The 13,406-nt window shown below is 42.0% G+C and overlaps 1 protein-coding gene across 7 annotated transcripts in view; it reads right to left on the bottom strand.

Moving 5' to 3' along the window:
* Nucleotides 1-13,406, bottom strand: part of DNAAF8 (dynein axonemal assembly factor 8) — a 107,349-nt gene that overhangs the window by 36,891 nt on the left and 57,052 nt on the right. For 6 of the 7 annotated variants that reach the window (XR_014572797.1, XM_083800247.1, XM_083800251.1 and 3 more), the window contains 6 exons: nucleotides 11,694-11,848; nucleotides 10,206-10,353; nucleotides 5,528-5,659; nucleotides 3,871-4,065; nucleotides 2,267-2,593; nucleotides 612-674 (listed from right to left, as the gene is read on the bottom strand). Coding sequence is in view for 6 of the 7 variants with exons in the window: in XM_083800247.1 (XP_083656373.1) it covers nucleotides 612-674; nucleotides 2,267-2,593; nucleotides 3,871-4,065; nucleotides 5,528-5,659; nucleotides 10,206-10,353; nucleotides 11,694-11,848 (1,020 nt within the window). In the remaining variant the exon portion in view is untranslated. The remainder of the gene's footprint in view (nucleotides 1-611; nucleotides 675-2,266; nucleotides 2,594-3,870; nucleotides 4,066-5,527; nucleotides 5,660-10,205; nucleotides 10,354-11,693; nucleotides 11,849-13,406) is intronic. The other variant, XM_083800252.1, reaches the window with a different exon arrangement.

Genomic DNA, 13,406 nt, shown 5'->3' with positions numbered 1-13,406 from the left:
CCTTGCCTCACAGTTTTTATCTCCCATCCTCAAAACACCACTTTTTTTCCTTTAGTATTAAGGGGTTAGCTAAAAACTTCTAGCATCTGTGAAGTGCCTAGTGACCTGCACGGCAATGTAACGCAATGAGCAGAGCCTCTGGCTGAGACTTAGGAAATGAGCATTCTGCTCTGATCTCTGTCACTCACTTATTGGGAAATGGTGACCAACACATTTCACCTCTCTAGGCTTCAATTACCCTTGCTGTAAAACGATGAATTGCATATTCTTCAAGACCTACAGCTGAGAAGTACTACTAAAGAGCTGGGATTAATTACTCTTCTAGCCTACATTCCACAGCAGCACCAGACAGGTTGTCCAGGCATGCAGAGAAGAACTGTGCAGAATAAAGGTGATCATGGCAATAATACCACCTTCCCCCAGTACCAAGTAGACTTATCAGACCTTTTCTTCCTAATTGGCCAGGATTACAATGTCTAACCAAGGGTTTACTAATCCCATTTTGATGACTCCAACGTAGAGGATGTAGAGTTATTTTTTCTTGAATCCATTTTAAGAGTAAAAAAAATATTTTTATTCAAGAGGCAACTGGTGCATACTTTTGATCTTACCTTCAGCCCTGGATTTCTTGCCAGGTGGAGGCAGGTATTTTGTAGCAGAGCGGTATTCTGCATCTGTAAAAGGAAGGAAATGTGCTTTTACAGATTCACAGATGGAGGACCTTCACTGGGGAGTCAGGGGTCGAGGAAGGTACTTTTATTTAACAGGGCAAATGACAGCTGAAGAGCTGTTCCGTAGAATGAAGACCCCTCCACTCCTCCCACAACAGGAGGAGAAATGTAATGACCTTATAAAAGAGAGAGTGGAGGATGCTGAAGTCACAGTTAAAAGATGTGTCTGTGCTCCTTTGTTGTCAACAATGGCTTAGGTGGGAAAAGCTGACATTGTGGTTACAACCTTCCTCAACAAACTGATTTCAGTTCTGCATTTCTGTTATCCTGCCTTCTGGTCTCAAGATAACCCCAACGAAGGACAGCAATGCATGCAGTCTTGCAGTTTCATGCAGTAATTTGGGACGTCTGCTGCCTTGTTTTTTGAAGACCTCTTCTTCTTGCTCTCCAAAGTCTCATAAAACACACAGATCACTGTCAGACCTAATTTTTGTGAGACTAGAATGAGTATCTTTTTCCTGACACCACCACATTTTCTTCTTTGTATTCAGTAAAGCCAGTTTGTTATTCTGCACTACATAAGCACAGCATGTTTGAAACAAGCATCTAACTTGGTGTTGACAACAAAGAACCTTTCTTCCCCAAAAGACAGGGGAAGAGCTTAAACTACAAAGCATGAACGCATGTATGGAACTCCACCACTCCTCTGTTGATACGGAGTGTTTCCACTATCCTGATTTATCTATGTGCTTGAACAATCAGAAATCATCAGGCTTGGAACTATTTATCTTTAGGTCTAAAGAGTCAGCCTTCCCCAAGAGCTTAGGTGACATACTAATATGTTTCACATTACAAGAAAACAGTGGGAGCTCATACTGTGGCGGTCCAAAACATCCAAAATGAATAACACCTCAGTCTACACAATGATTTAATTTAAAGAGGTGTGGCTATACATTCCTTGCTGCAGGAAGAAACTAGCAGGTTTACTATGCTGAAAGATCAATGCAAGCATTTATCGTTGAAGTCTGAGAAGTCTTGACAACAAAGGTCTCCATTCCTCATGAACTGTTCATCCTGCTCCAGGATGAAAAGAAATTCTCAAGAAAAACTGTTTTCTTCATCTCTTGCAGATTGGTAGTACCTTCACCCCCCTGAGTATAGGACAAGCTCAGGGCATCTAGCCTCAAGGAGTCAGGCATTGCAATTACATGCCTACATACAGGCGGTACAGATCTTGGCCTCCATTTCTCGGTTGCTCTTACATACAGAGGCAAAGTGCATAGAATATTATTTACTGGTCCTGCTACCTGTTATAACATCTAGTTAGTATTTATGGAGTACCTTGAAATCTTCAGAAGGGGAACCAGGCCATACATAGCCACAACAGATAGGCCAACTTGTAGATGACCTCAACTGGCTCCTGGTAATTTAATATTAATCACTGGTCCTTCAGCCAAGTGAAGAACTTAACCCCAGATTATTAAGTTTTTCTGTGCCATTGAAAAACAAGTAGAAATGGATTCCTTTATCCAAGTGCAATGAATTCCCAAACACCCTATACCCGAGAACGTTATGAATGGTAAAATATGGCTTACTAGTTACAAAATCCTTCTCTGTGAAGAAGAAGATGGCTTGTCTGAACGTCATCTCTGGGGTCAAGGCCATTACTCTCTGTAGAGCACTGCCACTTTTGCTTAGCTCCTCCCTGTTCTCTGTTAATCTTTTCAGCGCATCTGCAAGAACTTTGAAGGCATTGATCCGCCGTAACGCACACACAAGGACTGGGTTTGACATGAGTCTATCAAGGCTTCTTTGCCAGAAAGTATCTCCGACCTCAAAAGGGGTTATTTCTCTTGCCTGACATCGAGTGAGATAGGGCAACCATTTGAGACCTAGAAGTTCAAACCCTGAATCAGGTCCTTCTGCAAGTGAAAGGAAATACATTTAGTATCAATTGACAGCATGTGTTTCCTAGAAGCTTTGTCTTATACTGGAGAGAAGTGTTCTAAGTTATTATTATTTTTAAACTAGACTAAAGTTCCAAAGTTGCTTTGACTTCAGTCCCGGCTGCATCCAAAATGGACTATAACGCAGATATAGAAATATACTGGGGAAAAAAAAAAAGCAAAAACAAGATACAAATGCTAGAAAATTACATTACAGTGAAAACAATAAATGGGCTATCTGGGAAATCAACAGGGAGCCAGAGAGAATAACTGCCATGATTTGATTAGAGAACACAGCAAATGGAGAGGAGTTGAAAGGGAAATACCAAGAATAGACTGATAGCTAAGTGCTTTGACACAACATAATCCATAATTATAGATCCTTTACCACCTCTTATAACATTCCATTTTAAGCTATATTCATTACCATAATAAGCTACAATTTAATGTTGACTTGTCTCTAAAGTAATTTAAACATTATTTGTAAAGTAGTCTTACTTCCAATGTAACAAGATGTTTAGGGGCTCAATTCATGACTGCATGTTGCTGGAAGTTTCTGTCAGCTAGAACCTTCTCTTTGCCTACCATGATACAGATCTCACTCCATAGTATTGTTTCAAGAGAGTAGGATACATAGAATAAGACAGGATGCCAGACTTCTGCCCTTTATTAGCATAGTGCCTGTATTATTGAGCTCCAACAAAATCTGCATCATGAAATTATATAAAATCATCCTGCTTAGCACTTCACAGCACTCTTCATGCATGCATTTGTAAGCATTTAATGTGGGGGACAGCGTCATTCTTCCTGTGTGCACGAGGAAATGAAGCATGAAGAGGTGCGGTGTCTTGCTTCTGATCACAAAGAATGTCAGAGGACCAGGAATAGAATTTGTGACTTCTGAATTCCTGTCACTGCGACTCCCTTACACAGCTGCATTATCTCCCAATACTTAGGAAACAGGGAAAGACACAATACTCTGGATTACACACATCTTTGAACTATTTTGACACTCTCTGAAGAAAATGATGCCCACTTATGCCAATGTCCTGTTTGTAACGTGAAAAGTAGCCTTGCCCATGACTAACTAGCCATGATAAATTCTTTAGCTTCAGGCAGGTAAACAAAGAAACTGGTCCTTCCTGAGGCCCTGTTCACCACATTATTCATAATGTTCTGGCTATGACAAAAATAGCTGACAGGCTAGACTTTCCTGACTGACGTCTGCAGTCCTCCCCCAGAGCTGTGGTCACCTGCATTCTGAGACTGGTTACTGCTCCCAGGAAGAAGGATCTGGCAAAGAAGCTCTCCAGCACTCTTCATAGCATCCACTCCGATCAGTGTCAGCATGACAACCTGCTCCATTTCAGGTTCAGAGGCATATATTCGATTGTAGAAAAAATCCAGAGGAATGTTACAGGGGTCTGGCACTGCACTGAGGTTTCCTCCTGCCCAAGAGAATCATCAAAACAGACGTAGTTACTGCCCAGAAACAAACATCCACTCTTTTTTTAGCGTGAAGGAATTGACTAATTCTCTATTGGGCAAACAAAGGCCAATGCCTCACCATGATGCTGCAGCTCAGCATGGCCAGAAAAAGAAACATACCTGAGGAGCAGTATCACAGCAAATCCTTACTAATCAGTCGCACTCCTTAACTGGTATTGCTTTTGGCATGTAAAGCAAATATATTAAATCCTAACTTTGATATCCTTATTCACACTGTTAAGCAGAGTTGATAGATCTATACCTAAACTATTTAAGACATCAGTTTCAGATTGATAACTAAGGACTACCTTCACATTAAATTGATACTTCACTTTGTGTTCTAGGAGATCACACAGCATACAACTGAGGACTAAATAGGGGCCTGTTATCATATCATGCATATGTCCATGGTCTGCAGCATAGCCTGCAAAATACCCTGCAGAAATCTGTGTTTGATTTTATACTATTTCAACTACATTATTATTTAAGCAATTGTATACATTAATATCCATGTACTTAGTTATTCCCACATCTTAACATGTCATAATGCTAGAAATTAGTGAATGACATGCATTTGATTATATTTCCTTAAGATTTGTTTTTGGAAAGCGATAGACTTCGATTACAAATCTTGATATCCGATATTTAAAATAATTTAATCAGTTAAATAAAACTGTATTTATCTGCTGAATACATAAGAGAACATTACCTGTAGTTATCAAAATAAACTTCTGATTGCTGTGACCTCCAACTGTATAGAACTAGTATAGAGCTGTATAGAACTTAAAGACTCTCCTATACGTCTGAGTCACGGATTTGTAAGAGAAGACAAGTTTACTTGCTTTTCCAAGTCTTATCAATTTCCCAGCTTTGAATGAATGAGTTACTGAAGTGAATTCAACTGTATAAACTAAAATTAAGAACATCTGAGTAAAGTGAAATGTAAAAGTGCCTTCTCTGCACCTACACAAGAAACTACAGCTGCTAACATTTATCACTTCAGCAAATTCTAGTTTTACATGCTAAATGAGCAATTTTTCTCATTTTAATATTTTGACTTATCTTCGAAACTATGTCAGTAAATACTTATTGATTGGATACTATTCTTTTACTTATGGTAGGTTTAGGGCTTAATTGGTTGTTGTCAGGTCATATTTAATTGTAAATAATTTATTTTTCCATATATTTTGTAATCTACTTTAAAGATACTTCCATATCACTTTTCTATTGATCCTCACATTCATTACCCAGTGGCAGAAGACATCCACTGAGAGTTACTATAATTGAGGGACAACAGAACACCGAACAAATTATTGTAGACAACAAGCATACTCATAACGTTCTTGTTCAGGAAAATCCTCTAATAAAGATGTCGGACCTTATAAGAGACAGAACAATGCATTCCCCCTAGTCTTGACCTACCCAGCGCCTGCAGCAAGGTCTCGGTGTAAGGAGCCACATGAAAGCACACAGAGGGATCCAGCCCAGCAGTGGCAGGCAGGTTGCTCTGCCTGTCACCAAGGAGCCCTTGCTTTGCCAGTTCATTCATCAGTCCTGTGCACAGAACAAAGAGTGCGTGAGGAATACATAACTCTCTGGTGCAGTCTGACATGAAAACACGCTTATCAAATATTTTGATTCATCTGACCACAGAACCATTACAGAGACATCAGTGTGGGTTGTGCTGAGCTCACCTAAGAGATATGAAATGCAATTCCATCATCCCCTCTCCCCCTGCTCATATTCAATTACAGTTAGAAAAGTAACTTGAAAAACTGAGGCTTGGCCCCAGCTTTCTCTGCAGACATCTCTGCTTTGTGACCAGGATCCCATTTGTTTCTACTACCTTCCAGATACAGGAAGTTGACTGAATTGTGGAATGTACACATTGAAAATCCTACACAGCTCCTGAATTGCAGTAGGTGTCCTAAATAAGTTGGTGCCCACAAGGAAAAATGTCACAAATCTCGAGCCCAGTGTCTGAGTCCAGGCCCTGGAGGTCAGCTACAAGGCCAGTGTCCTGCATGCTACACAATGCCACGTGGCCACAGAGGCATTGCGAGGATCAGACCTGAACAGAAACATCACGTTCTGCTCATGTAAACACCAGTCTAGAAAATATCTGATTCCACTCCACTTTTATTAATACTGAGTGCTTGAAACTAGCAATCCCTCAGATCCCGTTCTTCCCCCAGAGGGCCGGGCGACACACAGGCAGTGCGGTAAGGTACTGGCATACGGTATAGCTTCACAACAATTGGTTGTGTCCTGCAATAACGCTTCAGACGTTTTTGAAGGTTTGTTATTTTTACAATTACTTTGCATATGTTTGATTGATTTACACTGTACAAGCCTGTCAACAATTTACTGCGGCATAGAATGGAAAACTAGATTATTAGCACTAGACATTGATGAAAAACCTTAGATGCCAAATGTGGCAGTGACACAGATTTGAACTTGTACCACTGCAAATTGCCTATCTGCTTTTTGAAATTCAGACGGTATGAATAACCAAAACTTTCCTCTAGCTCCTAAAGGGGGCCTACAAGAAAGCTGGAAGAGGATTCTTTATCAGGGAATATAGTGACAGGACAAGGGGCAATGGCGTTTAACTAAAAGAGGGTAGATTTAGGTTAGATACTAGGAAGAAATTCTTCGCTATTGGGGTGGTGAGGCACTGGAACAGGTTGCCCAGAGCAGCTGTAGATGCCCTGTCCCTGGCAGTGTTCAGGGCCAGGCTGGATGGGGCTTTGGGCAGCCTGGCCTGGTGGGAGGTGTGCCTGCCCATGGCAGGGGGTTAGAACTGGATGATCTTTAAGGTCCCTTCCAACCCAAACCACACTCTGATTTTATGATTCTATAACATGCTGTAAATGGAGGATCCGTGAAACCACAGACCTGTCAGCCTGACTTAGGTGCTGGGGAAGCTCATGGAACAGATTATCTTGAGTGCCATCATATGGCACTTACAGGGCAACCAGGCGATCAGGGCCATGGGCATGGGTTTATGAAAGGCAGGTCCTGCTTGATGAACCTGATATCCTTCTACGACAAGAGGACACGCTCAGTGGATGAGAAAAAAGCTGTGGATGTTGTCTACCTAGATTTCAGCAAAGTCCTTGACTTTGTTTCCAACAGCATTCTCCTGGAGAAACTGGCCGCTCAAGGCCTGGACAGGTGTACGCTTCACTGAGTTAAAAACTGGCTGGGCCCAAAAAGTTATGTTGAATGGAGTCAAATCCAGCTGGGGGCTGGTTACTAATCGTATTCCCCAGGGCTCAGTACTGGGGCCAGTTCTCTTCAATATCTTTATCAATGATCTGGATGAGGGGATCAAGAACATCCTCAGTAAGTTTGCAGACAACACCAAGATAGGTGCGAGTGTTGATCTGCTTGAGGGTGGGAGGGCTCTGAAGAGGGATCTGAAGAGTCTGGAACGATGGGACAAGGACAACTGTATGAGGCTCAACAAGGCCAGGTGCTGGGCCCTGCACTTGGGGCAACATAAGCCCATGCAAGGCTACAGCCTGGCTTGTTTCAGAAATAGTGTAGCCAGCTGGACCAGGGAAGTGAACATACCTCTGTGCTCAGCTCTGGTGAGGCCACACCTCAAATACTATGTTCAGTTTTGGGCCCCTCACTACAAGAAGGAAATCAAGGTGCTGGAACACGTCCAAAGAAGGGCAATGAAGCTGGTGAAGGATCTAGAGAACAAGTCCTGTGAGGAGCGGCTGAGGGAACTGGGGTTGTTTAGCCTGGAGAAAAGGAGGCTCAGGGGAGACCTTATTGCTCTCTACAATTACCATAAAGTAGGCTGTAGCAAGGTGGCAACTGGGCTCTTCTACCAAACACATCAAGTGATAAGACAAGAGGAAATGGCCTTAAGTTGTGCTAGGGGATGTTTAAGTTGCATATTAGGAAAAAATTCCTCACTGAAAGGGTTGTGAAGTATTAGAACAGGCTGCCAAGGGAAGTAGCTGAGTCACCATCATAGAATGGTTTGGTTTTGAAGGGACCTTAAATATCATCTAGTTCCAAGCCCCCTGCCACGGGCAGGGACATCTTCCACTTGACAAGGTTGCTCATCCCTGGAGGTCATGAAAAAAAACTGTCAATGTAGAGCTTAGTGACATGGTTTAACGGTGGACTTGGCAGTGCTAAGTTAAAGGTTGGACTAGATGATCTTAGAGGTCTTTTCCAACCTAAATGACTCTGTAATCCAAGAGTATTATATGCTGTCTGGTCAAACTTAGTGAAGAAAACCTTGGTCAAAAATTTATGGTGTTTTGACTCTCAAGCCAGAAATAGGTTACCTAAAGACACCTATCTTTCTCTTCTGTTGTAGGAATGATTAAGTTTTCTTTGCTTTGAAGATTGAACAGGGTTGGACATCAAATGGGTGACTACTTTTCAGGAGGCACTGATTAAAAACATGAAACTGTTTAGTATGGTATCTACACTGCTCAATTCCTAGTGCTGTTTCACACTTCTTAGAGGCCAAGCCAAAGCTTATGTGACAATATCATCAGCTTCCCCTCTTCAGGGCTCTGGAATATGGAATAAGCTATCTTTCCGGATTACTTCTGAGGCAAAAAAGGAAGACATAAAAGAGGCACTTGCAAAATCTCTCTACAAAGGGAAAAAAAACAGTTCTCTACAATGAGGGAAAACACTTGACCTTTCCAGACTATCCTTTGTTCCAGTGCCCGCATAGATACTTCTAGTGCAAATTTTGCAGTGCAAAACAAACACTTTAAACATCATCTGGCACTCAGAGGAGAAAAAAAAAAAAAAAAAGCTCTTTCTTTAATAAGCAACTTCCCTTAGGTCTACAGGCAGCAGGTGACACGGTGCTGTAATTAGTCTGCCATGATTAATCCACTGTGTCTGAACATGTTTTCAGAACATACTGTGATAGTCCTGGGAGAAAAAGCAGAGGACTTTTTGAAATTGTCATTTTTCCCCCCCCAAACCTCTCAATGTTCCATTCCATTATCCATGGATTAGAAGGGGCAATCAGGCAGCGGATGAATGCCTCCATCAGGAACTACCTGTGGTGGTGTTAATGGAGGGGTCAAACCACTGTGCTGGGGACTGTCCAGGCTACACTGACCCACTTCTCCTAGTGGTGGTGACAAAAGGGCAGGTTGCAGGAAAACAGACACAGGAACAGACTCTCCTGCTACAGGCAACTTGCCCATTGCCAGAGCAAGAGGAAGCAGGCAGGGCAGGGTTCTTTGTTCTGCACTGATCCCTGTTGTTGTTTGTGATTTTCCCTAGAGACCAGCTTATCCTTAAAAAAACTAAACTCTCTTCCTGAACGAGAGCATCGGAACAGAGTCTGACTCATCTAAGAAGATTTGGGGCAGCTACTTGTCTGTTCTTTGGCAGTCCCTGCTTATAAAATGAGTTGCAGTTCAGATGCTTGGAAATCAAAACTACGCAGAACTCAAGGCTGAGGTTGATAGGATCAGGTGCTATCCTCAGGCTCAGTGACACCCATGTATTTTTGGTAGCATACTTCTCTGGGCAATAAGAATACCTGAGAAGGTTATTGATAAGGTGAATCTAGGACCATTATGAAGGCGTACAGTGGGAAGTCCAGAGACGAGGGTCAGGAATTCAAACAGAAGAGGTTCCAGCTTGACATAAGGGAAAAACAGTTCCCTGTAAACATAAGCAAGCATTGGAAGAGGGGCCCAGAGAGATGGGGGAATTTCTGTCCTTGCGGATTCTCAAGACCTGACTGGAAAAAGCTCTGAGCATTCTGGTCTGAATTCACTGCTGACGTTGTGTTGAGCAGGCCATTGGGTGACCAACCTTCTGTTGCCCCCTCCAACATGAATTATTCTATGATTCTAAGTCAAAAGGACTTCAGTGCTAAAGATCATACAACTGACAAAGATCAATCTACTATGTAGGAAACATAGCAGTGGCTGATTTACAAGTGGGCTTGGAGATACATATAGCAAGACTATAAATTCCTGATATTCTCAATAAATCTTTCCTGCAATGTAACAGATTTGGTTAGGCTTTTAATCTTTAGCTCACGTGAACTGAAATGTAAGCCTTGTTTTCTGAGGTTAAGTGAAAGCATTACCTTTTACCAGCGCAGGAATATGGTGACTAGCATTCTCCTTTCTCAGCAACAAAATGAGACTGTGTGCGCGTGGCTCAGCAGAAAGCTCTCCTCTTGCAGAACTGTTTGCAGGTGAACTTGAAATCTTTCTAGGGCAAAATACAGCAATCTGAAATAACAAGGACCAGATTAGACTACTAAATGCAGATTTAATCATTGTAGGGCTCAAGCAAATAGTTAAGTTACAATGGCATATCAAGGTACAGCACACCAGCAGAGCCGTAGTAACTTCCAATAACTGGCTGTTCATGCGTCATCTGTTCATGACACAAAGGAATTTAACATCAAGGAAAAGGTTTAATATAAAATGTTTTGCTCTACAACTGGGCTGGACTAAAACCACAACAATTACAGTGCAGCCAATACATGGTACCATCCTAAGTCACTCATGCAATAATGATCTTGAGCCCTAGGTTCTGAAACAGCACCAGAGAACACATTAAAGCAATAGTTCCTGAACTTCTGAAATGGCCATTTAGGAGCGTGCTCCAAATATTTGGCTATTTTTACTATAGTATTCCATAAATAGGAGCTACTTTTATTCTATAAAATATTATGAGCAGGGAAAGTGTTCTTCCTCATGCTTGATTAGAGAACAAGCAGAAAAGAGGGGCTTTGTGCACAGTTTAGTTTGCAAAATTATGCATTTCTTGATTGACACAGGAAACAACTCCAAGCATGAAAATTTAAAGGAAGGGGTCCAGCTCTTTATAAGACAAACTGTCATAGGATTCCTGGCTGATTTATTTTGTAAGAAATACAGAACTTGTCTTCTTGTACAGGTGAGTTTGACTGAAATCTTGCATTTATGATTATTTGTTTCTTTAGGCTGATATGTCAAAATGCCAACTGCACTCTAACTCAAATAAATCTATCATCACGTTAACAGACCTTGAGAGAAAGAAAAAAAAACACTTCATTTTTGCCAATAGGAAAGCTCTCCTCGCAAGCCATTTGAATGCATTATGCTAGGGGACTTCATTCTGAAAGGCCACAAGCAGACCCAGAGGGACAGCAAAGTACATAATCACACATTAGTCCGGTAGATGAAGACTATTCTCTTGAACACAGGTTTACAGGCCAGAGATTGTTATTTTGGTTTACGAGGTTACTGCCTGCTCTAGCATATTTTGAGATCAATGGTAAAATTCATGTTAACTTCATAGAAGAAAGCCTGATCATGCATTAGTCTCAGCGAGAGGCTTAGGCCTAGTGGGATTTTCCTACTAAAGAAAAGCATCAGTACTGAAAGCAACAAGAGCACCACTCGTAGGAATACAAGGAACACGAGTGCTGGCTAGCTAGTAAAGAGAGAATGAACAGAGAAGAACGCTCAAGAACACTCACTACAGGAGTGCGTCAGCTCGCACATCCATAAACCCACAATATAATAAGTTTCAGAAATGGTAACCCAAAGCATACAACTGAGCTGTATGTTCTGACCAGTACCTGACTTGTTGTCATGCTCAGCACAATGGCTTGCTTGGGTGAAAGCTGCAGCTGTCTGATTCCTTGCAGAAGAAAACCCCGATGAGTACAGATCGAAATCACATTACCATATGCATGAGGGGATACCACAGGTGACACCATCAAAATAATGTCCCCTAGGTCAAAAAGAGAGTAAGAAAAACAGCATATTACTTCCACAGAAACTGTGGTGTTACCGCAAGGAAACTCTCTTAGTGGCCAGTTCCTACCTGAAGCACTCTCCAAATGGAGACACTGTATTTTATGGTTTATTTGCTCTATTCAGCTTATAATGGCTGCTATCAGAGGTCAACACAGAACAGTAAAGCTTATGGCATTACAAGCAATCTCTTTATGAATCATCTACTCCAGATAGTCTGTCTCATAAGGTCTATCTAGCTGTCTATGAGCTGTTATCTCTCTTTGAGGTATGTATGCTCTCAGTTCACGTGATGGCTGTGTGTCAGCCCCTGTCAGGCTGTGTTTGAGCTGTTACCCTTACAGCTGGTCTGACAGCAGCCAGACCCTTTGAGGACCAAGGACCTGATAAGCCTGGCCAAACTGATGAGTAACCAAATGAAGACAAGACTGATTGCTGGTTTGTCCACTGCGAAGTACATGAAGCAATCCCAGGTATTCCTCTCTGCTATTACTAGTGGTCCTAGCCTGTAGGACTACAGCCTTGGTCAGCACTACCTTCTGCTCCCTCTCAGCCCTTCTTTACTCCTGTCTTTACTCGTCACCCCAGAGCTTGCCTTGCGGCATGGGTTACCGTACCTTTGGACCAGCCTCTGATCACAACACCACCCCACTATGGTTTTGTACCATCCATGGCTTCATAGGTTCCTATCTTTGGTCATCATAATGGCACCAGCCTGCTCTCTCCTTCCAGGGTTTCCCTCCTCCCTGAGCCCAATGCATTAAGTCTGGCTGCTTGTGCACTGCTTGCATCTCTCACTCCAGTAGATATGCTCATAGAAGCAACTGGAGTTTATGTTGGGTTAGAACCTTGTATTTTTTTTTTCCACTTCGTTTTCTAAATTAAATCCCAAGCTCACTGTCAACACGCTGGCAACAGATGCTATGAGCATGCTCAGAAGAAACAGCCCACAAGGCCTCCTGAACAGTGTACCTCCTGTATAGTGTCCTGCTGTACCTAAGATGGAGCTTCCCAGTAGCCTCTGATCTACCTGAGGCCTTAGCTTTGTTCTGATCTTTGGGTCTCTGCTCTTACCGTCTCTTTTGCTTTTATACTGTCCTAGTTCTAACAGATTTTCTTCTCTTGTACATAACACACATTCAGATCTTCGTAACTTGCCAGGAGCTAAGAAAGTACATGCTCAGTACCATTTCTACATGGGTTTCCTCTGTACTGCCCTATTAATTTCTCCTAGCTCTAAAAATCATATAATGGGGCTGAAAATATTTTAGTCTCTGTGTCCCAATTACACTTGGTTTTGGTGGTAGACCTATCAATAGTGTATGTTTCCTGGGGTTCTAAACTTTGTGATAGATATTTGTCCCCCAAGAACCTGACCAAGGCTCAGCCTGCCATTTCAAAGCAATAGCAACAAAACAAGGGAAAGCTTGTGTTTATTGTTAAGGATACAACAAGCAGAGTGTTTCTTTGCCTAAAATTTCTATACGACTTTAATTTTGCAGACTCTGAGCCAGGCTGACAGTGCTGCACTCATT

This window comes from Anser anser (genome assembly GCF_964211835.1).
Source record: "Anser anser genome assembly, chromosome: 15".
Lineage (NCBI taxonomy): Eukaryota > Metazoa > Chordata > Aves > Anseriformes > Anatidae > Anser > Anser anser.
The sequence above is the reverse complement of the archived record's forward strand: the minus strand, read 5'-3'. Positions and strand labels throughout refer to the sequence as shown.